The sequence below is a fragment of the Papilio xuthus genome, unplaced genomic scaffold (assembly GCF_000836235.2).
Source record: "Papilio xuthus unplaced genomic scaffold, Pxut_1.1 DF825017.1, whole genome shotgun sequence".
Classification (NCBI taxonomy): domain Eukaryota; kingdom Metazoa; phylum Arthropoda; class Insecta; order Lepidoptera; family Papilionidae; genus Papilio; species Papilio xuthus.
This window is the reverse complement of record NW_013533632.1, coordinates 6,060,336-6,084,816: the sequence shown is the minus strand read 5'-3', so window position 1 is coordinate 6,084,816 and position 24,481 is coordinate 6,060,336. Positions and strand designations below refer to the sequence as shown.

General features: G+C 30.4%; 3 protein-coding genes across 3 annotated transcripts; 2 read left to right on the top strand and 1 right to left on the bottom strand.

Moving 5' to 3' along the window:
* Positions 1 to 1,471: 1,471 nt before the first annotated feature.
* Positions 1,472 to 3,066, top strand: Dpck (Dephospho-CoA kinase). Its single transcript, XM_013323663.1, has 4 exons — positions 1,472 to 1,683; positions 1,827 to 2,118; positions 2,223 to 2,426; positions 2,765 to 3,066. Exons 1-4 carry the CDS (start codon positions 1,572 to 1,574, stop codon positions 2,853 to 2,855), a joined length of 699 nt encoding a protein of 232 aa, XP_013179117.1. The 5' UTR covers positions 1,472 to 1,571; the 3' UTR covers positions 2,856 to 3,066.
* A 1,285-nt stretch (positions 3,067 to 4,351) lies between these two features.
* Positions 4,352 to 5,205, bottom strand: LOC106126153 (uncharacterized). The gene is made up of 3 exons (XM_013323639.1): positions 5,145 to 5,205; positions 5,008 to 5,076; positions 4,352 to 4,830 (listed from the first exon to the last, which is right to left on the bottom strand). Exons 1-3 carry the CDS (start codon positions 5,186 to 5,188, stop codon positions 4,626 to 4,628), a joined length of 318 nt encoding a protein of 105 aa, XP_013179093.1. The 5' UTR covers positions 5,189 to 5,205; the 3' UTR covers positions 4,352 to 4,625.
* Positions 5,206 to 6,134: 929 nt separating this feature from the next.
* Atg9 (autophagy-related protein 9) lies at positions 6,135 to 16,051 on the top strand. Its single transcript, XM_013324066.1, has 15 exons — positions 6,135 to 6,588; positions 7,430 to 7,700; positions 8,354 to 8,474; positions 8,893 to 9,017; positions 9,112 to 9,239; positions 9,329 to 9,513; positions 10,264 to 10,442; positions 11,013 to 11,144; positions 11,387 to 11,561; positions 11,926 to 12,072; positions 12,314 to 12,380; positions 12,761 to 12,927; positions 13,267 to 13,377; positions 13,721 to 13,939; positions 14,055 to 16,051. The coding sequence occupies exons 1-15, from the start codon at positions 6,417 to 6,419 to the stop codon at positions 14,160 to 14,162; spliced, it is 2,307 nt and encodes a 768-aa protein (XP_013179520.1). The 5' UTR covers positions 6,135 to 6,416; the 3' UTR covers positions 14,163 to 16,051.
* Positions 16,052 to 24,481: the final 8,430 nt, after the last annotated feature.

The window sequence follows — 24,481 nt, the reverse complement described above, 5'->3', positions numbered from 1 at the left end:
GATGCGAAAATGATTTTTTTTTAATTATTACTACTTTTGGAAAACAAACTCAAGCCCCAACTAATTACGAGCGTTGATATAAAAGAAAATAACAGATCTATGGCAAATTAACAATTGACTATTTAATTATCTTTATGATGCAATTTTATTAAAGCCTGAAATTATTAGTTCAGCTAGAAGTATTATACAATTTTTTAATTTCTTAGTAAGTTAAAGAGACAAAAGAGCAATTCATCCCCAAACATTGGTCAACGCCGTGAACTTGGAGAACATTAAGAGACTGCACATACGTTACTGTCTTCTTCGGTAAGAAGAAACGCTATTTTCTTGCAGCCGCAATGGTATTGATTGTAAAATATCTCTGGAAGTTTTTCCAGATTCGTTTATTATTCTAAAAAGCAGGAGCACCGTTCTATAGCCGAATGCATTTCGTAATGTTTACTTATATATTTCATATAATACTTTAATGTAATTTAACGATAAAAATAAAACGTAAGTACTATGATTCATTTCTCGTTCTAGACCTACTTAAAAGTTTTAGTGACTTTTAAACTAAACGCATAGCGGGGTAGTCCATGTCATGCAAAAATATTGGCGTCGTCAAATACCGAGGAAATTTTATGTATGTATAACCTACTTCAAAATACTACGACAATACCTATAGATTTACATAGATAACTCAAAAACTAAGCAATTCCTTTGAATTCAAACTACCTGAACCTTTTAGATCTAGCCTAGATAATCAGTTGGCGATGATCTTGACTAAATATGTGACATTCATTTAATATTCGATTTTATAAAAAAAATATAAGGTAATTTGTGGTTCTATAGGATCTACTTAATCTGTCTATGAGCCGGACACTTAATAGCGACAAAAGTTTCTTATATTATGGCTACGAATAAATCCATGTAGCGTAGCGGTTGACATTTCTTGCAGAATGGATAAGCATGTTTATATGTGGAAGTACTCTTTAGGTTTTTTACTTGGAAGAATACATGATACGTTTGCCTATGAGAATGTTTTAAATCTGAAATTTAATTCTAATGAAACAAAGTATGTAAGTGTTTAATGCTAAATATACAATGATAGTTTTTTTTAAATTAAACTTCTCCAACAATTCTGAACTTAACCAAACTAACCCGCAACCAGGGTTGCACGAGTGATGTGAAGTGACTGACGGACATGACGGTACACACTCAGAAAAGCGCGGGAAATTGTTTTAAGCGCGTTGTCCACAACAACAGAGGAGGAATAGGCGATTGTTCTATTGGTATTGTTTAAAATTTTAATTGTTTTAAATAAATCTAGATTAATTTCTACATTGACCGTCTAAGGTTGGTCTAAGGCTTCAATATTATGGACTAACTTTATTATAAACTTGATTTTAAAATTCATAAACCAATAAATAGAACTGACAACTGTCAACGTCAAATAGAGATTCTCGTTACACTGTCAGCCGTCACTGTTTGTCATATGTCAAATCATACTAAAGATAAATATAGTCGAATTTTGATAAATTTCTGTTGTAAGAATAATTTTTAATAACAGCAATACAATTATAACTCCGAGTATGTTCATTGTGGGTCTCACCGGAGGATTGGCGACAGGGAAGAGTACAGTGCTATCAATATTCCGCGATAACAATATAGCAGTTATAGACGCCGATGAAGTGGCTAGGAAAGGTACTTAAACAATTATTTAATTTAAGTTCATTGTGTTATTAAACTTACAAACACAATACAAGCTCCACCTTACCATTAAATCTCATTAAAATTTGTTTTTGTAATTTGATCTCGTTTTATTTAATCTCACATTGTACTTTAAGTGTTAGAACCAGGAACAAAAGCATGGAAAGAATTAAGAGATTATTTTGGAGAAGAGGTCTTATATCCCGACGGAAAAGTAAACAGGCTGAAATTGGGTGAGATAGTATTTGACGATATAGAGAAGAGGCGAAAACTTAATGCAATAACACATCCTAGAATACAGAAAGCTATGATGAGTATGGCAATGATGTATTTTTTCTCTGGTCATAAATACATTGTAATGGAGGTCCCATTGCTATTTGAAACAGGAAAGATGTTAGCATTTATGCATAAAATAATCACAGTAATCTGGTAAGTATTTTTCCATTTTAATCTCCTCAATAATGTAATACCATTTCATTGTCAATTTAATACAAATCCAGTTGTTTGTATTATATATTATGTGTATATTGCAGTGAAGATCATCAACAGCTTGAAAGATTATGCAAACGTAATGATTTCTCTGAGGTGGTGGCAAGAAAGAGGATAAGTTGTCAGATGCCACTTGAACAGAAAGTGGCACGATCTCATTTTGTTATTGATAACTCTGGTAACATTGAAAGTACAGTGAAACAAACTGAATCTATAATTAAAGTATTACACCGATCTAAATTTACTTGGTGAGTAAACATAGAAGTATTTATAATTTACTTCACAATTTTATATCATCATCATCAGTCTTAGTTTGCCCACTGCTGAACATAGTCCTCCCCCAGTAGTGTATTACCGCAAATCTTGACCAGGTCATAGGTACATTTTGCATGAGGCCTACCTATGCTGCGTCAACCTAACCATGGCCACCATTCTAGTTAAATATGATCCAATTTTATATAAATACACCTAAGTGGAGTATTTTCTTTCTAATCTGATGAATAGAATACTTAGGGGTGTAACTAATTATTCTATTTATTTTACAGTATAAGTGCAATACAAAAATATATTTCCTTTTTCTTTTCAGGTATTTCCGAGTTATTCTTTTGATTGGTTTTCTATCTGTGGCATTTGGTGTAGGTCATATAATCAGTAATTTAATTAATAATGTCACATAAGTACCAATTGTTACATTTAAAATAATTTGTATCAATATGCTCATAATACCTAATATATTTGACATTCATTATAAAAATGTAAAGAATGTTATGTAATTTCTTTGTTAAGAATTTTACATGTTTGATTATAGTCATTTGGTCAATCATACCAACTTTTATTATTCTTTACCAAAAGTTTAGATGTATGATGCGTTTATAGTTTTAATCTACATATGCCATGTATTTCATTATTAAAGATATTTCTGTGTTTTCTATTTCATATTTTTGTTATAATATTTAGATTAATCTTATGCCCTTTTTCCGATTCTTGTTTTTTTTTTAATAATTTTTGTAGTTTTACATGTCAGTTAATGGTAGTAATTTTTTAAGTTTAAAAGTTATTCCGTAAAAAAGCTATAAGGCTTAAATTTTATCATCTCATTTATGTATATCTCCTAAATGCAGAAATGTAGAATCTCAGGATGAGAGAGGGTAAGTTGGATGCTATGTCCTTAATATTTGTTATAATTCTTCCAACATTGGCACCAAAGAAGATATAAACTGGAGTAGGCTAGAGCTGCTAGTGGATCACAAGTAATGGCTTGGATCAGTGGCTCTCTGCTTGTTCTTCTTTGCTGGCTGGCTGGCATCATAAGTCCTTAAAGCTAGGTGCCTCATTGGCTGCATTCTCATCATCAAGTTAATGACATTTTAGATCTAGGTCTGCAACTGAATGGAAGGAATTGACAATCAAATAAAACTGCGTTCAATTCTGTTTGTCCAGAGAGCACAGCTTGTGTTCCATAACAATGATTTAAATTTTTATTTTATTACATTGTTTCAATTTTATGGACGTGCAAGCAAAGGCAATACTCACACATTCCTATATGCGTATGTATGTATGTCTATTTCAACCTTTGACTAAATAGATCACCTTTTTGTTAGACGGGCATTTAGTTACTAATATCCTGTACAATATATACGCACAAAAAAGTCAGTAGAATAGTTTCTTAAAATATACTTTACTTTGTTATGATAATTAGTATATAAATAACTTTAACATAGCATTGAGAAGTATTATCAAAAGTACAGTAATGTAATGTAGATTATTACAAGTGTAATGTAATAAAATTAACTAATAAACCTTGACTTATATATTATCAATAAATACATTTAATGAAATGTAATTGTTATTCATAAGAGAAGTAATTTATTGTATCATTATGACGGACAAAATTAAACTTTGTATGAATGTATGTTTCTATAAAATTGTAAACATTAGTTGACTTAAGTTGTTAATATTCTTTGTTGCAACATATGTTAAGAGATTCCACTGTCTATAAACTTATTAATATCCTTCTTGCTCTGTTCGAAAAACTTAGAAAAATACTCTCGGAATACAGTAAAAACATGGATGCAATGCAAGCATGTTTATTAACACATTAAGCTCATATTTGTATTTAAATAAAAATTAGGCAAGACGAACAAAAAACATATAATAAAGCTACATTCATTAAATAAAGTTTTTTTTAATTTCCGCAATTTTATTAATTTTCACAATACCTGGATGGGATAACAAAAAATATAGATTTGAGTTTATCTGAGAGTTTTGGTGTATACCACCCATATAATATCTTCTATATTGTTAGTCTACAAACAATGGCTCAGTATTTTAGCTGACAGGCTTGTTAGGTACTTTATAGTCAGTTAAACATTCCTGGCAATTTATAATATACCACATTATAAAACCTCAACTCTTTTATTTACGAATTTTACCTTATTTACTTGTACCTAAGTTATATATTTACTCTTAACACTATATCGGCGGACAATATGTCTAAGCTTAAATAAAGTATCATTTTTGGATTCCGTAGTTGTTTCAACTGTAGTCGTCTCGTCCGTGGTTGTAGTTGTGTCAGTTTGTTGCGACTCATGACCTTGGTCTTTTTCAAATTTGTCACTTAGCGGATCATAGCTGTATGAACCGAATATTGCGCTAAAAAAATACAAATATTAAAACATGTTCCTAGTAGAAATGTTGAGATTATGAGCTGATGGATTTTTTTGTATTGGTATGTAACTTCCATTAAAAAGGGAAAAAAAGAAACGTGATTCGAAATTACATATTGAAATCTTTTAAATCTAGTATGCATAGATATATAAATATATATACCTCTTAAAGCCTTCTTCTAAAACGTAACGAGGCAGCAATTCTATACCATTACCCGCAGCACTGAAAAAGCTAAAAAAAAGTTTTAATGTAATTTATTTCAAAAATTAAGACAAGATTAATTTATTGGCATAATTTACTTGATGAAAAATCCACAAACATGTAAAAGTAAAAATGAAAACATCTTAAAAGTAATAGTTTTGAAAACCTAAAGATATTATAGTGGTCTAGGCATAGTTTTATGAGTTACAATAATTTTTATCGCCGCAAGTTTTATTACTTTTCCATTAAATATGTAGTGATAACTATTTTGAATTTATATAATAAAATGAATACAAATTTTTGCAGGGTTTTCACTACCCAAACCACCAAACTTTCATACAAAATAACGTAATTCTTGCCACGTAACAAGAAAAAGGTATTGTGATGCAAAAAGGTTGTGGTCATGCTCAACCATTATTCGTAATGCCCAAAAAGGTAGATGCGAGCTGATAACAGCAGCTCCTGTTAGACTCGACCGCGACATCAATAGTTTAATTATACTATTTTATGCGAGTAGTCTGAGCTACTTCGCGGTAAAGTGGGACTACAGCCGATAGCTGGCGTAATTTAAGCGATTGTATGGCGCATGCCAATCAGCTAATTAAATTATTTTAATTGTGTTAATAAAATTAATTAAAAAAGTTAACTTGGTAGATCTGACGCTGTGGTATTTACAGGTCGAAAGCGATAACCCATACATGTCCTTCCGTTTTATGTTAATATGTTGTAATTTATTTACTATCGCTTTTCACTTCTTTAGAAATAGATAAAGAAATACTTTTTATTTAGTGTGCTTCCTGAATATCAAAATTTATTTTAACAAAAATTATTGCTGTACTTATATTTAATTAAACTTTCCAAACTGTAAACGAAAAAAAAGTCATCAAAGCAATGTATTATAATAGGCAAGAAGTAAAAAAAATGAAAAAAAAACAAGATATTTTATTTTTGAGGTATTAGAAGAAATAAAAAAGTTAGAGAGTAAAAACCAACTGTTTAATTCTGAAGCGTAGAACGGAACGGCCTTTTGTTTGAGAAAATCACACAGCTGTCATTTTTCAGTGGTTTATTTTCGTCATTTCGTTTGTGCAGTGTATTCATCACTCTATCTATTAGCCTTGCTAAATTCTTTGTATCCTTGAACTATTTTAGTTTTTGTTTATTAGAGATACTTGATTCTTGTACCTATGTGTTCATTACACTTAAAAATTATTATAATTACCATTCATAATATAAAAGAAAACTATAATCTTTTGAAAGTTTTATGATTCTGGACTAAAGTCAAGATTTTGTAGACAGCATAAGTGGCCTCTGCGAAGAATAATTAGGCGTAGAAACCAATAACAAGTGTTAGAAGTTAAGCCAAAATAATGACACAGTTCAATAGACGAGATGTAACATACAGCGCGCTCAACAACGAATTAACTCCTCCGTTGGGAAGATCTGTGCAAGATGCAAATGCAACTCCTACTATGATCACTCTGGACCACGAACATGATGATACCACCAATGTTATCATTCACAAAGTTCCAAAAACTAAAGGTAATTCTCTTGTTTTTTCTTTGTTTACATTCACGAATAGAACTCTATTTATAAGCAATGCTGAAAATACCATGCTCTAAACTACGACTCTAAATAAAAACAATGGATCCTTTGTTTAAAAAATTTATTATAAATAATAGAGTTGGAATGAAATATTAACAAATGATTACAAGTACAACAAATATTCAAGTTTTGTGATACAATGATGATAAGAATATGTTTAGGAAATATTTTTTATGCAAGTCACTTGTCACAATTTCTGTATAGTTGCAAGGATTAAATTTTTTGATTAGGAATAACTAGTGTATTCACCCCTTTTCACTAAAACTAGGTTTTGTATACAAGTCAACATAGACAAAAGCTCTGATGACCCTTACAATCTTAGGAATTGTTTATGTTAGGCTCGAAAATAAATCACAAAATATCACAAGGAACAATTGCGGGCTAAAATAATATAACATGATGATAGGTATAAGGAGTGAGGGAAGGCTATGCTCTCACCACTTCACAGCAGATGGGGTGGGGCTTAAAAAGTTGCTATAAAAACATCACATAATGTCCATAAAGAAAGTAACCCAATCTTCAATATAAATAATTGAGGGTGTTTATTTGAAAAGGGATATGATATGTGGTAACTGTGTCCGCAGGGAAGTAAAAAAAAACAAGTAATAAATATGTCACTCCGGCATAATGTAGCACCACAGTAGTAAAAGAAATTTCCAAATCTGTTAGGCAATTTTTGAACATATTCAATGCAAACTAACAAACAATGAAATGTTTACTATTACTATTTATAACAATAGTATAGATTATTATTATTTATAATTCTTTTTTGTTGTAGGTGGTTGGACACATATTGAAGACCTTGATTCATTCTTTACTAGAATGTACAAATATTATGTTCAGGGTGGTTTCTATCCCATGATTATGTCCGATCTATTTTATCTACTACAATTTATATTTATTGTATGGTTCTCAACTTTTTTAGTCCATTGTGTAGATTATCCGAGGTTGTTCAGAAATGATGCAAATGCAAATCGAAGTGAGAAACTATCCCTTAGTGATGTAATTTACCCAACATCAGAATGTGTAAATAGGATATCATGGAAATGGTAAGAATACATATTATTTTATTGTGTAGTATTAAAATACTAAAGTTAAGTATTATGAAGGCTTAATTGAACAATTTTTATTAACATTTAACAATTATATTGTCTAGTGACTGAGTTTAACGGAAGGACACAAACTGAGAAATCTCTCTTATCTTTATAAAATTAGGCTTAACTAGTTATTCATTACCTCTATAGCAGTTAAAAACTGAAGGATGAGCACTCCAGTTCCTAATTCTTTTAAATCAATTTACTTGACTGACCCCGTGGTGCACTAGAGACAAAAATTATTAGAAGAACACCTCACCCACGAAAGTCAGTCTTATCATTTAGACATGACACAAAAGAATGGACAAATAGATAAACTAATAAGGTTGTCTGAACCTATGGGCATAAGTCAAACTAAATCTTTTCAAGGGGGGAACTAGAGATAGTTCCCCCCTGTCATAATCCAAAAAAATTCACAAGATCCTCCTTGTACTATAATACTCGCCATTTCTATGTGTGTGTATGATAAATATAATCAGACAGACACAACTGCAGTAGCAGCACCTCTCATCGGTTATGATATCCTGTCATCCCGGACCATTCCTGTGTATCTAGATTGGAATCTTTGATACATAAATAAGTATATAATAATTACTTTTACATTTCAGGTGGTGTGTAATCACATTATGTACAATTATTTGGTTCATGCGATTGTTTTTATCAATATACCATTTATATCATGCATATGATACAAAATTATTTTATCATAGCGCCTTAAAATTAAATGAGGTAAGTGTTGAAATATTTGTTTTCTATTGCAATGTGTATATATTTTATATTGATTTATGTTAAATTATTTCATTCAATAATAAATGAGCTACATACTTAAAATAAAAAGAAACGTAGATGTCATAATTTAAATTTATTTTGTGTAGTCATGACATTGGTTATTTTACATGTTTTTTGTTGTGTTTGGTTTTTGAATAAATATGTTTTGTTTTTAAATGCCTTACATTACAATTTTGTAGTATAATTATGTTCATTCATGAAAGTAATTGTCTTTTCTTTGAATTAATAATTTTATGATGACATAAATATGTTAAAAGAAATATTTATTCATTTTTATGATATTAATCATGTAATTATTGAAATTGTAATGTTTCATGCTTCTATACTTTTATATTAATTTGAATGTTTTTATTTTCAGAATGACTTAGCATGGATAAATTGGTCGACAGTTCAAGATAGAGTAAGGGAAGCACAACCAGAACATCAAATGTGTGTTCATAAACGAGAAATCAACGAATTAGATATATATCATAGAATACTCAGGTAGGCTTATTAATATGTTTACATAACAATAATTCATGTAGTATATTGAGAATTGTCTATCACTTGGTACATATTGTTTACATTATTATTTCAGGTTTGATAATTATATGGTTGCAATGGTTAATAAGAATCTACTACCTCTGCAAATTCATGTGCCTTTTTGTGGTGATTTTCATTATTTATCCAGAGGTTTGAAATGGAATTTGGAGTTTCTTCTGTTCTGTGAGTCTGATCTTTTATATAAAAAAATGTTTAGTATCCTAGTTAATATAAAAATGCAGGTTGTTTTAAAATTTGTTTTTATTTTATAGCTAGTCCATGGAGTCCTTGGGAGAATTGCTGGCAGCTTCGTGAATGTTATAAAGATCATTCCAAACGAATGATACTAGCCAGACAACTTGATAGACAGATCTTGGTTTTGGCGTTTGTTAACTTCTTGCTAGCACCTCTTATTCAGGGCTGGCAGATACTATACTTCTTCTTCAACTATGCGGAGGTATTTTTACTTTTACATTACTCTTAAATCATGAATTTTTTATGTGTACTTTTTATTTATATCTAGCACAGTTTATAGGCCTACAAGGATATCTAAACCTGTAGGCATAGGTCAAATTAAATTATGACAAGCTCACTAGCGCCGCCCATGTGTTATGTTATTAGAGAAAGTTTAAAAGTAGCAGTGTTCGAGAAATTGAGGAGCAGATGGTTATAGCCGTTTGGACAAATACAGAGGGATGTTAATCACATAAACAAAGAAGTAATGAGATTAAATGTGGATGGCTACAAATGTAGAGGAAGACCAAAGAAAGTATGGATGGATTGTGTGAAAAAGGATATGGGAAGTTACCCCTACTTCAGAATTCAGAAATGACGGCTGATAAAGATGTATGGAGGACTAGTACTTACTGTACCGACCCTTCGTAGGGATAAGGGCTGGTTAATTATTAGTGTCACCCTGAAAATGACAAAAACGTGTCACAAGATCCTTGATGTATCATAGTTTTCTTGATTTTTATGGCATTTTGTATGTCTAAGTAGGTTTTATATAATTTCTGACAGCACTAACCGAGATAGCAAATCTCGCCAGCCCAGGTATCCTTGTTTGACTATATGTCATGTAATTTTGTCAAAGCTTTCGTTTTTTTTAAAATTTGTTTTGATTTATTTATTTATTTATCTGATTAAATAATTAAATAAATAATTTTAAAACAAATAAAAAAAAATGATCAAATAATGTTATATCTAGTTGATAAAGCGTTCTCCCGCATCACTCGGACTGCGTACGTGGTCGTTGTACGCTCGCGTTACTTTGCGTCATTTCAACGAATTGGAACATGAACTGCGGGATAGACTCAATAGAGCGCATAAGCCCGCTACTAAGTACCTAGCAAGTTTCTCATCTCCTATCACTACTGTTGTTGCCAAGTAAGTATTGTTTGGTTCCTTAAGGTCGCCTAATAAATGATCTGTCAATCATAGACGTAACCAACACGAGAGGAACTAAATGCGTTTTAAACTGTTTACGAACTAATATGCTTTTATCTTGATGTATCTTAAGGCGTCCTCGACTTGATTAAAATCTAAAATAATCAATAATCTAATTCCTTTATAATAGATTCCTATCAAATATCTTTAAACAATAATAAAATGAGAGAAATTATATTTAGCAACATAAATATCATTGCGTTACAAAATAAATTTATTTAATTTGGCTCGTGTACAAGTTTTAATAATCGTGAATAGATACATTGTATTGTAAAGTGTATATCTGTGCCAATTATTTTATTATACTACTAACATGACTTATAATAATAATAATAACCCAATAACATTCGCTGCTAAAAACTAAAGAAATAATGGTATTAATTATGTACGATTAAGATAATAAATAAGTTTTTATTTTACATAGAAGAGACAAACGAGCAGTGGATTTCGTAAAATTAGTTGAGCCAGGGATCGGTAACCGTAGGTCCAATGTAATGTGTTTTATTCCAGAAACATCGTGTTTCTATCTGCAAGTGTTCTTGGAGTGTTGGTGGTGCTTTCAGTGTATGACGAAGATGTCTTAACTGTGGAACATGTACTTACTATAATCACAATATTGGGATGCGTGCTAGCCGGAGCCAGGTATATTTATATCTATTTAGTAATATTATATATGCGATTGGTTGTATGTATGAATGTATGTGCGACTGAACGGATTTGGATAAATAAATGTCTTATCTTTGCGAACGAAGTCTGGCGTCAGATTTATATTTTTATGTATGTAAACAGTTATATTTTATATTAATTTTTGCAAGATAACTATTTTATAAAAATGACAATCTCTAAATGCGGTTTTGGTATTTTTTAATAATTTTCTTGTGCAGAGCTTTGATAGGAGAAGAGGAGCGTTTAGGTGGGGGATGTACTGGACCTGCTCGTGGCGAGGAATTGTTCGTGCAAGTGTTGGGACATGTGCACTATTTGCCTGCAGCATGGCGCGGCCGAGCACACACTAAAGACGTAGCAGCACATTTCCAACAGCTCTTCCAATTCAGAGCCGTAAGTTTGAATTTTATACACAGCTAAGCTACCGTCTTGTAATTTATATACATATCGTACATTGTCTGTAAGGGGTCGTATTTTTTGGTGTATCTTTTCGTGCTAATATTATAAACGCAAATGTTTGGTTGTATGGATGGATGTTTCTTTATTTGCGGATATCTCCAGAACGACTCCATGGATCTCGCTTAAATTTTGGCATAGATGAACATAACCTGGAAGAACACATAGGTTTATTGATTGTGTTCTTTTATATCCGCGCGGACGAAGTCGCGGGCGACAGCTAGATTTTAAATTAATGATTGTTTACAATCACAATTAGCCAATAATTAAATCACGAATTAAATTACATTTTTTTTTTCAGGTGTACATTTTGTTCGAACTACTGAGTCCTCTCCTGTCTCCGTTCGTGTTACTCTCGCTTAGATCTCGTGCTCTTGATATCGTTGACTTCTATAGAAATTTCACTGTCAGTGTGCTGGGAATCGGTGACGTGTGTTCCTTCGCTCAGGTATATTTTTTAATATTATATATTTAAATATTTTATTCCATGTTTATAATCATATGGTACCTAAATTATTATTCAGTACTATAAATACAGTGCGAAGATACGACTATTGTTATTAAAAATATTCACAAGCCTGTCTCAATGTTACTTGTCAAATAATTGTCTAAAAGTCGTTTACGTCATTTCTTTTGTCTATGGTAACTTATGATAATTAAATTTATTAATTAAAATTATGTATTTTTAGCTTGACATCAGACGTCACGGTCATCCGGATTGGCAGGCAGCTGGTAAATACGGTGATAAGCTAACTAGTAAGTTCACATTGTATCTTTTTGTTATTATTCATCTTTTTATTCTTTTTTTCGACGGAGGGTCGGCACTACTACTCCATATATCTCTATCAGCCAAAATTAAATTCATACCCTAATTTAACATAACCTCTTTCACACAAACAATTCATACTGTGATACTTTTATAGTCATACTAGCTATCGCCCGCGATTGTGACCGCGCGAAATTAAAATAAACAAAGTGTTCTGCATCTATGCCAAATTTCCTCGAGATTCATGCAACCTATCTAGAGATACCCTCAAAGAAACATCCATCTATCCATCTAAGCATTTATAATATTAGTAAGAAGTAAGATGATCACTAGAGAACAATATACAAGTATCAAAATGATTAAATTCCAGCTGGCAATGCTCAATATAATCAAGGCGAGGGTGGTAAAACTGAGCTTTCCTTGGTCGCATTCTCCTGCCGTCACCCCGGCTGGCAGCCGAGCGAGCCTGCACAGCGCCAGTTCCTGCGCTCTCTGAGACAAAGCATGCACCACGCTATACCAACCAATAATGCTTTGGTAAGTTATAGTCAAACAAGGATATCTGAACTGGTTGGCGGCTTCGCGGTTAGTTCTTTCAAAATATAAAAGATATAACCTATTTAGACAAACAATATGACATAAAAGAAAAAAATACTTGACAGTTACAGTACAAAGAGGATTTTCTAACATTTTTTGACATTGACAGAGGGGCGCTAGTGTGCTGTGATACATTAGTTTGATTTATTCCCACCGGTTCAGATAGCCTTATAGGTTTATATAAACATATAAAATGTCGTGTTACATTTTTTATAGCATAATTATAATAAAACTAAAGTTTTTACATTTCTCATTAATAATTATTTATAAATGTTTCAGAACAAAACAATGCTTGGCTCATATATCCAGCAGAGTATTTTCGGTACTAACACTCCGCTGCCTGCCGTATTGTCCTATTACCAGCAACAAAAACCGCCCTACAGGTTACCTGTGAGTACAGATATATTTATCCTCTATTAATGTATTAAATCATGCACTTCGCTTAAAATTATTTATAAAAAAAGCCTCTTAATTGTGAATTATGGTCGATTAGTAATGGGCCACCACTGGAATTAGTTATTACGTGCAAACTTTCAGTTACCACTATTAATAACACATCTATATATATTAATAAAAGTGGAGTGTCTGTATGTAATACAGAAAAATATATGTTTCTTCCCGTAGCTAACGAAAAACCAATTTTTAAAACCTTTGTTTATCCATAAGGCCGCGTTTGTTCCGGGTAATCTTTGCAAAAACTTTTCACATTGCTTTATAAAATCCTTTATTTTAGGACATGGATGAGACTAGTGATGAAGATGAGTGTACATCAGCATCGGTGTCTAGGAATGTAGGATCTGGTATGTCCGCGATGGGTAACCCTGACTCCGGAGTATCAATCCCGGGACCCATGAGCCGGTTTGACCCAAACACCGCACTACTCGCCTCCCCCGATGAAGCCAGAGATATGTCAGTCAGCACGCTGCATCTGTACGACTTGCATTTGTCACAGGTGATTTTCCCATTTAGATTTTTCCTTTATTTCAAACCAAAGTCGAAATTTATTAGTTATAAAAAGATTTAATACTTTTAAAAAATATTTTATTTTTTTATCATAATATTTTCAGGCCGGCCAAAGTGTATCAGCGTGTTGTACAAAGAACTGCAGTGAACGTAATCGTAGCGAATCCCGTTGGGCGTCCGGTGAAGAGACCCCATTACTCCATCGTCCTTAACAACGACACCACAAAGCCGACCCCGAAGCCCAGCCCGTTTGGATTTAAACACATGTAAAACCTCATCTTATCTACAACGTCAATTAATCTATCAAGTTTACATCATATTTTACAATCAAAAAATCTATTCAAGATTCAATTTTGTCATAAATTTTATAGACCAATAAGGATATGTGAATCGGTGGGCATAAGTCAAACTAAATTATGACAGCTCACTAGCGCCACCCCTGTCATCAACCTCTTTGTACTGTAGCTGTCAAGTCATTTTGTTCTATAATGTCATTTAATATGTCTAAGTAATTTTTACATATTCAGACAGAACTAACCGCGATAGCAGCGCCCCACATCGGTTCAGATATCCTTGTTTGACTATACATCACAAAATCATGACCAACCTGTCTTCCCTTAAACTCCATTCGCTTTTTTGACTCTGAAATTAATGAAATAGATATTATATTTTTATAGTTTTCAATTTCTTGTCTAAAATTATGACGCACGAAATATTTTTCACACACAATGAGTGAAGTTAGGCTTGAATGTGGTAAGCAAAGGTTTAAATACATAAATGTTCTTTATTAATAATAATGGATACTAATAATAACAAAGAATACGGACATGTATGGAGTATCCATATTGAAATTTTAGTTTTTAATTTTTTTGACGTTTTATTAGTTAAGTTCTCCTTTTCCCTCCACATTCTGACACGATCTGACAAATGACCATAATGTAAGTATTTTGACATCTGCTTAAAGTTTGATTCGGTGATTTTGGCCTTTTTTCCCTACTATTTTGATTTTATTCTTTGTCTTGAAACTGGTTGTAAGTTTACATAAATAAAACATTGTAATTTAGTAATGAAATCATCTGTGATACAATTTTACCTTTTTTTTTTAAACTACAATGTATATACAGTGGAACCTGGATAAGCGAGAGTCTAAGTGACTGTGATATTTTTCTCTTTTAAAGGCTTTTCTTTAACCCGAGTTTCTCGCGTATGGAGGTCGTACGTCGGGATTGGACAACGACTTTCGCTTATACAGTTTCGACTTTAAATCGTTATCATTTATATTTAATCGGAATTATTTATACATATGCAAGACTGTCCATTATTGTCCTGTCCATTACCATTTATGTATTTAAATCTTTGATACAGACCATAGACGATGCATATATCGTTTTGAAAAACATAAAACGTTTTATCTTTGGTTTCTGAGGCTAAAATTACAATGTATAACTTATCGTCATCCCTGTCATTGTCTTTGACTTAACAGAGACTAGAATATGTTTTTTAAGGATATTTTGGTCTCAGAAACGATGAGAGCGCCATTTCTGTCCAAAACACTGTCGTGTTCATTTTGGTAGTATGTGTCGATATTTAGTATAGTATGTTTAAAAATATCTTTTCGAAATCTAACTGTGATTTCTGACGATTCATAGTTTCGTGTTATATTTGACAAATAAGTGACCTCGCGTCTTCGTTCTTTGATGTTATTGTAAGATTGATTGGTGTTCTAAATTCAAGATCTGCCAAAATAAACGATACATATCTTACGTTTTTAAAACAACGTGATAGGAAGGCATCGGCTAATATTAAGGGTCGGCTGTACCTCGGGTTTTTAGGTTTTTATTATAATTTTAAAAGGAAAACAAAAACAGTGAGAATCTTAGATGATGTAGTTCGAAGAAAATCAAAACAGCTTTAGTACAAGTAATTTGGTTCATTGTGAGTTTTCACTGTCGTAAGACTTGTATAAGTCATGTTTTACAACAGTGGAATTTCACCTTAAAGGTCAACAAAAACGGTGCTTAATATCTTATGGATATAATATGTGTGCAAGCTAATAGTATTAAAAAATGTTATAAATACAAATTTTTTGAAAACCATTTTTTATAAATAGATAAATTAATCATATTGGTTGAAATCGAAAGTTTACATATTTATATCGCAAATACATTTTATAGCCTTTTTAAAGTTATTTGTACTAATGTTGTAAATTCCAGAGATAAAACAAAATCGCTAGAATTGGTATTTTCATGTATTGACAAGTTATAGTTTACGTAAATAACTTTTAAACGCACATAATAAATAATTTGCGTCTAATTATAAAAACAAAAGGATACAAAAGAAGTAACGAAACAAAGAATTTTATATTATTATTATAAGTATTAGATAAATCCAAACAATTTTCTAAGAAATGAACAAGTATGTAATTGAGTTTACACTGCCGAAACATTTAGACAAAAACATATTGTTGTCTCGTTTTTTAATGAGCAAGTTAGCGATGAGAATATGTTTTATTCACCTCCGTACAAGTCGTACAAAAAAATTGAAAAAAATGTCAAATATAAAAGAAAAAATTATATCTCAGTTGAAATACTATAAAAATTTATTATGATAATTTAATTGCTTTTAATAATCTTATCTTGTATTGCAAAATATGTTTATTGAATGTCACAGTTGAATTACACTTAAAATGTTATTTTGGAATAAGATTTACATATAAAACAGTCCTCAAATTAGTAGAATTGTTTATGCATATATGATATTCTCAGTAATTATGCTGGAATACTAGTATTTTTAAAATTGTCCACGTAATATGAATTTAAATGATACAAAAAAATTACAAATGCCCGGGTTTTGAAGTCCATTTTTCGATAGTTTATTTACCGCGAGTCTTTAGTTCGAAGTCATTAAATACGTTTTTCAATTATCTCATACACTTTTATAAGTGAAATGATGTTACAGTTTAAACTACAAATGTTATTAATTATAGTCAAATAAGGATACCTGGTCCGATAGTTCTGTTAGATAATATATAAAGTTTACATGAGCATAGATAATTGAATAAAAGAAAAAGCGACATGATAGCTACAGTACGAAAAGAATCATGTGACACTTTTTTACATTGATAGGGGCGCTAGTGTGCTATCATAATTTAGTTTGATATATGCTCACCGGGTCAGATATTCTTGTCGATCTTACCGTTAGTTTTCGTTTAAAACATATTTTCATCTCACTTATTCGGTTTGATAAAAAAGAAATGACAATATGTCTTTGTAGATTTGTTGAATGATGGAATTGTTTTTTTTTCTATTTCCTTTATTACTACTTTAAACCGATAGTAATATGTAATTAAGTGCTAAATTTGCAAGCCCGTATTTTATGTATAAACGGCAATTTAATATCATAAATTTTTATGTTAAGATACAGTAATTATTTGATGCTATAAAACACGATGAAAACATGTTTTCTGATGTGGAATTTTTGAATTGATAATTAAGTCCTAGCACTATTTGATATAAATACATATAATTATGCTTTGTCGATGTGACGAAACAAGATGTTCTTGTTCAACTTGATCTTTTAAAGAATTAGGTTACAGTTCATCATGTTTTACATTTTGACATAAATTAAATATTTTACATTATATGATCATTTTTATAGTTAGTTCTTTACATGATATAATAATGACGCAAAGGAACGTAACAATTCGTAATCCATGTTCAATCTTATTCCGTAAGTTTCGTAAGAAATTAAAACGTTTTCGATAATTCGCTAATCGAAATTTGAACAGAATTAAATCTAATAAGATTAATTATCTATGTGCCTCGATTACCTTTTAATATGAAAAGGTATTTTAATATTGAAAATACTTTAACAATCATAGCAGTTACTCATACCACATATATACCATGTTGAAAATATTTTGTAAAATTTTTCATGTAACAAAGATATATAGCTTTTAATTTTAGAAATCATATAAACTGGTTATAGCTTAAATATAAGGCATGACGCTATTTTATTCTAGCGCTTTCATATAAGTGGCTTAAGCAAGTACAATTTAAATCATTGTATATTTGTATTAGGCAAAGAAAAAAAAATCTGCAGTAGAAATCGAAGAAAATAAATTCAAATCTTGATTGAACACTGAAATATATATTTTCAATCAGCAAATAAATATATATATATACTTTTTATATTAAAATTCTCTTACAATTCTGTAAGTTTAATATCGTGATAGATTTGTAGATATTTTTTACAAATTCAAACGTTGACAAAGATAAGTAATAACAATTCTAGTTACATACATTTTTAAAAACCACAAAGTGCACTAAAACTTATACACGCAGTTAAAGTAATATATCAATTTTTACATACATTTTTCATAGAACTTGAGCGTTTAATGTAATATTAAGGAGTTACATTTGGCATATATCGATTCATATAGAATTTATTTTATATACATACGTATTTATGTGGGTATGGTGTGGTTTGAACTAGATCTTGTTAACGTTATACGAAGTTAAGAATGGTCACGAAATTAATTTCTTCAACTATGAGTTTCGATTACAGTGACATTTGTATTAATAAGTATTGATGTCTCTTTTTTATCAAAGAGAAAAGAAAGTGACGACAATATATTTTAACACGTCATTGTGGATGAGTTCAAAACTGATGTACCTGAGAATTTACAACAATCGATTATATAAGATTTACTCTTACATAAGCAATTTCCGCCCAAAATGAAATATATCTAGTAACTCTGCCTTTGTAAGAGTAAGAGTTTCATGTAATCTTCCACTATACTATATTTCTAAAATAGTTTTCTCTTTAGGATAAAATTCAGTGTCATATCTTAGTATAACGTGTGGTTAATGATGTTAGTCTTCCATACAATATTCGACGAGCAAACATTATATTATAATATAGCGATTTTTATAACTACGGATTGAAAGTATTAAGAATTAATATTGTTTTTGAACATTAGTGTTGCAGCACTCAAATAAGATTAATATATAATATGCCTTACAAAAACTAGTTCAAACTAATGCCATAATTCAGTGCCTATGCAAAAACCATTGATAGAAAATGTTGTGAAGCTACTAAATATTATATGATACAAACAAAATAAATATTTCAGTGCGATTTCCACTGCTCTGTATGTTCATGTGTTAGGGAAAGACTAAAAGGCATAAAGCGCAATGAAAACTACGACTCCATGTTAAAATTAGTCATCAAACAAAACAATAATTTTTGTTTTAGATACTCGACATACGGTTTTTATAAAACCTATAGAAAATTTGACTACACTGAAATTAAAACGATATCAAATGGAATCTATAAGAGCTTAAAGTTTCAGAGTTAAAGTTATGCCTTTTTGTTTTCTTTCTCTAAATATATCTAAGCATTAGGTAATAAATACATAAACATACAAAACTGACAGTTTGTTGAGATAGTTAAGATTTTTGTACTAAAAAAATGACAAAGAAAAAATCAAATACAAAAAAAATGTTAATATAGATCTTTAAAGGTAAAAATTTAAAAGTTAAATTAGTCATTTACTATTTACCATTTCTCTTAAATGTATCTTAATATGCAAGAAAGCCTTGAAACAAATGAATTTTATTTGCAACATGGTGGATGCATTTTTATTGCAAGGCACGAAGAAAGTTATGCGTCTGCCGACTGAACTGTGATTTGCATACCAATCGTTGCAGCTCTAGAAAATCTTTTTAATACTTTGAATTTTTTCAACATCTCTTCCACTACGACATATAATCGTGTACACCTTTTATTCTATCTCTTATTATAAACGCTTGATCTCAATATGCAAAACCAACTTATTAAAATTCAATTTTATTCATAGTTATAATAATACGATTGTTAATATTTTTCGATATGAATTATAATATATATATATATATTTAAGATACAGTTTGATAAGGCACTTTTACAATCCTATATGTTGCCGAATACCTCGAAGTGTCACAAAAATTTTAATATCGAGTCATTAACTTTAACTTATGATGACCAAAAGTAAACATACCCTATGATTGGCTCAATAGAAATCACGGAGTGAATAGAAACAAAATCAGAATAGTTTACAGCATATTCATGAATGATTGTTCGTTAATATACCTATTATCTTTATTATAATGATTTCATTACACAGATAAAAAAGGTGATTCTTAACGTAAGATATTGTAAAAACTTTGCTGGTTATGTTTCTATTCACCTCGTTTGACTGTTTTGAATTCATTCAATTCATATTTGCATTAATTAATAACATAAATTTTATGTTATTTTTAGCATAGTGTTTATATTTAGTTTAGCATGTCTTATAACATATAAATCTAGTGTAGAAATTGTATTTTTTTAATAAAAGCGAAGTTGTATATGTCCAATTTAATATTGCTAATGACGTGGGCTATTACAACTGAGAAAAAAAATTAAACTTACTGTTTGTTGAATGTCTAACAATTAGGATTATAGTAAAATAGTTCTTAGTGTTTTGAAATTTTGTAAATTGCACGTACTCCATAAATATTTAGTAGGTCCTCGTATTATATTCTCTCATTAGATACAAAATTGCGATGTAATGATTGTTGTATTATCAATTAATATCATTTATATTAATTTAAAATGAAAACTGAAATATAAAAAAAGATTTTTCTTATAGTTTCTATGCCATACGGTTTACTGAATTCGGATAAATTATCGGATAATTAAAAAAATGACAATTATATTAATATTTAAAAGAAAATCGCGAGTTATTGATTCATTGCTAAGATTTGTTTATTCTTTGCTATAAACTCGAAAGTTTACAGCTAACAAAACGATAAAAAATGTAAACTAAAATACAATTTGACAACGAATGATATATCTGTCTATCTAGCGATATTTCCGTCCTCTTCTTTCGCACTTTATAATGTTTGGCTATCGTTATATATTAATATACTTTAATATTTAATAAATATGTAATATAAAATACATAAAAGTGACATCGAGCAGTCAATAATAAAAATAAAAACATTCAAAATTAATGCAACTTAAAAAATCAGTAATAGTTTCGCTTTAGACGAAAGTTGTAATAACTGAATGGCAAAGAAGCTAAGTACTGTGTTATTTCTGTTTAAATTATTGGCTGTGTATTTTTATTTAATTTTTTTGTTCTAATTATTTTTAGGTTTATGATATTTTTTTTTTGTATATATTTGACATAATATTAATGTGCATATTGAAGAGACATAATTGTGAATTCGACTGGAATACCAGCCAGTCTTAAAACAAATATATTTTGGTATTGCAGTAAATAAATTAACATACTTCGCACACAATGATATCAGAAATCTTAAAGTATAGAAAAAGGTTTTTGAATGATCTCTTATAACAATAAATAACTGTATATTTAACCTTTTTAGGGCACCGTAAAAGAACAACAAAAAAAATCGAGGACTTAACACATTTAAAATATTTTACAGTTTGTTTAAACTAATTGTGTATGTAAATATTCGCGTATGCCATAAAAATATCGTGTTTACGCTATAAATACCGATGATTTGTAAAGCTTAAAAAATGACAAACTTGCGAGATGCCTTACTGATGAGACAGGTCCGATAAATTTTAACATTGTATTTCTTAAAATCATCGAACACTAAAAATGATAAACCAGTTTGTAAAGGTGGCATTGTGATCCGTTGAAACAATCGTTAAATATATTTACTGCAGTTATTACTTGGAAAGAATCAACAAGTCAACTTTGCTTGATTATGAATTTTGTGCCGGAGTTATTTCGATATCGATGCGAGCGATCGAAATGTTGACTACCCCTGGACTGTTGCACTTTAACAATACTACAAGTGCAATATACAGATCCTATAACGTGCCTCTAAAACCATGTTGTTGTAATTCATAAGTATTAATCCAATAGACACAACAAAGCGTACATACCGCTATATTATTAGATTTAGATTAGATTAGTATTTTGTGCTAAATTTATAATAAATTTGGAAATATTTGCCATATTTTTTACTCGAGTATTTACTGAAAGAATTGTAGTGAGATAATAATGCGCAATGTAAAACGAAATACAAGTACAAAGGAAAATGTTATATCATTATTCGCTGTTGATAGTCAAGAGTAGCGTTTCTTTTGCCCCCAAACAACGGTGACGTCACTAATGGGGGGCGTCATTCGGTTGTCGATCACCTTTATATCGCACTTGCTCAAAATGTATCTGCAAACTTTTTAAGATAATTCAACATTATCAACTATTATGAAATAACTACGCAAATTAAATTCAAGAATACATTTCTTGACGGGATAAGATTTTGCGTATTTTCATTGATATACAATATTAAAGCGATATAATTTTGCAGCAAGTGAGGTAATATAGAATGCTAGAATACCCAATGAGAATTTTTTTTTAAATATATATTTAATATATTATAGCAATAGATATATGTATAGAGTCATATAATCAGATATAGTCGCTTAGAGCTACTTGTTCAATCAAAGATAATTAAACTAGGTGATAACCGCAAAGCTTCGGTCGACCTTACCCTACTTTATTTAGCATTGTAATTACTTATCGAATTTGTCTTCTTTGTAGATTATTATAAAAAAAATGAAAAAAAAAATTGTCTCAAACATATTTTACATATTTCAAATTTTGACATGAGTTGAACTCACGACTTTTCACCATTTTAATAGATGCTTTTCATAGATTTAAGACGCATGAACGTAATCCTAGTTAATAAATACTTTATACTAAACTTAATATTTTTTTTTACATATCCCCTTATTCTCTTTTATTCTTGTATGTTGTGATTAAATTGGTATTGTGAAGTTGTTTGTGTTGACCGAGCTAGGGGCTCTCGGATCGCTTCAACCAAATTTGTAAATATTTAGCTCAATTTATCAATAAGTACGTGTAAGTGTATTGTGATATGAGTGTATTTTTTGTTTTCCTGAATTGTAATAAGTTTAGCTAGTTATTTTCTAAATAGACATCATGTACACGTAATACAAAATTTCTTTATTTTGATACAAGGGAATAACTATTTTTGACAATGTCACTATGGATATGCTACAATCATTATACGCATTGTCAATAAAAATTATAAATAAAATAAAAATGATGTTTTATTTCGCTCAGCTTTGACCATTTTTTTATAGTTATATATATGGAATGTTCTTAAATACGGTGTCAAAAGTAGCAAAGAAATGACAGACATTTTGTGCCAGAGTCCAAAATAGCGATGAGACAGCTAGTAAAACAAAGATACGTTGATAAGTGTCCATATCAATGTATATTTTATTCAGTTTCCGTATCCGTTTAAAAACAGGCAGAAAAAAAATTAAACCCTATAAGAATTTCTTCCAAATATATTGCTTCATGATTGTCTAGGATAGGGGTGGCTAACCTCCTTATCTTCATTAAGTTTTTCCAGAATCTAGGCTTCTCTAATACTAAGTCAACTCAAGCTAGCTCTAACGATTAGCGAATTCATTTATCATATTATTTTTTAACTCTCTGATTGCTCTGTTAAATTTGTTTAGTCGTAAAGGCTTTTATTTGTTTAATACTGTCCAATTTTCAATTCAATTAGTGATTACAAACACGTATCGTTGTTTTAATAAGACTGTTTTTTATAGTTTGTTATTCGTGACACATGCGAGATCCTGGGAAAATTTGAGTGTAATTGAATATAAAAATAAGGCATGACAAAACGACGTGGGTGCGACATGAGTTCGCTACATATATTTTTTTTCAATCATTAAAATTCAGAGACTACTACGAAGAAGAGCAAGAACTGGACAGTGCCGAGTGAGTCGTACGTCCTTGACTTTTTGATGCATTGCCTAGAGTGGACCGCGCTACCAGTCGACACACATCATTATATATTCATCAACATATTTGACGCGTAATGTATGTTTGCCCTCACTTCCTCATCGTCTAATATAGGCGTTTGAACTTTTCGGGAACTATACTTACTGGGTCATCAATATGTTAAATTATAAAATAACTTGTTTTAACTTTGTACATCACACTTAATAGTGCCTTTTTGAAATATAATACAGCAGATATTTTATAATGTTGTAATGTACGCTCTACTAAGTTAATTACTCTAACATTGTATATTTTATATTTCTAAGTACGATTCGTAATTTTTCAATATGCCACTAGGAGCACCGTTGAGTTTTGTAATCTTATATGATCGTATCTGACGCTAAATATCAAATATCTATGCAATCACATATGTTAACAACTGATGAGTAATAAATTACAATTGCATTGAATATAGAAAACATGTTCGCTTATTTAATATTTTTGAAAAATTATATTACGAAGTGTGCATGTCACGCGTTTATGTCTTTTATACTGAAGTATTGCCTAAGCTTTCTGTCTCATATTTATAAGCGTTTATCGTCGCATAATTCATAGGGTTTTAATGTTTCTTAATATCTTGTAACATAATTAGTCACAGGATATTTAGTGTTATACAATATCAAGGAAAGAGCATCCTGGATTCTG

Excerpts from the sequence above, each read along its gene's own strand:
- Dpck (XM_013323663.1), top strand. The coding sequence starts at position 1,572 with ATGTTCATTGTGGGTCTCACCGGAGGATTGGCGACAGGGAAGAGTACA. Across the intron at positions 1,684-1,826 it reads CGATGAAGTGGCTAGGAAAG|TGTTAGAACCAGGAACAAAA; the intron begins GTACTTAAACAA and ends TTGTACTTTAAG. Across the intron at positions 2,427-2,764 it reads CACCGATCTAAATTTACTTG|GTATTTCCGAGTTATTCTTT; the intron begins GTGAGTAAACAT and ends TTTTCTTTTCAG.
- LOC106126153 (XM_013323639.1), bottom strand. The coding sequence starts at position 5,188 with ATGTTTTCATTTTTACTTTTACATGTTTGTGGATTTTTCATCAA. Across the intron at positions 5,077-5,144 it reads GTTTGTGGATTTTTCATCAA|CTTTTTCAGTGCTGCGGGTA; the intron begins GTAAATTATGCC and ends ACTTTTTTTTAG. Across the intron at positions 4,831-5,007 it reads TTAGAAGAAGGCTTTAAGAG|CGCAATATTCGGTTCATACA; the intron begins GTATATATATTT and ends GTATTTTTTTAG.
- Atg9 (XM_013324066.1), top strand. The coding sequence starts at position 6,417 with ATGACACAGTTCAATAGACGAGATGTAACATACAGCGCGCTCAACAAC. Across the intron at positions 7,701-8,353 it reads AATAGGATATCATGGAAATG|GTGGTGTGTAATCACATTAT; the intron begins GTAAGAATACAT and ends TTTACATTTCAG. Across the intron at positions 9,240-9,328 it reads TTTGGAGTTTCTTCTGTTCT|CTAGTCCATGGAGTCCTTGG; the intron begins GTGAGTCTGATC and ends TTTATTTTATAG.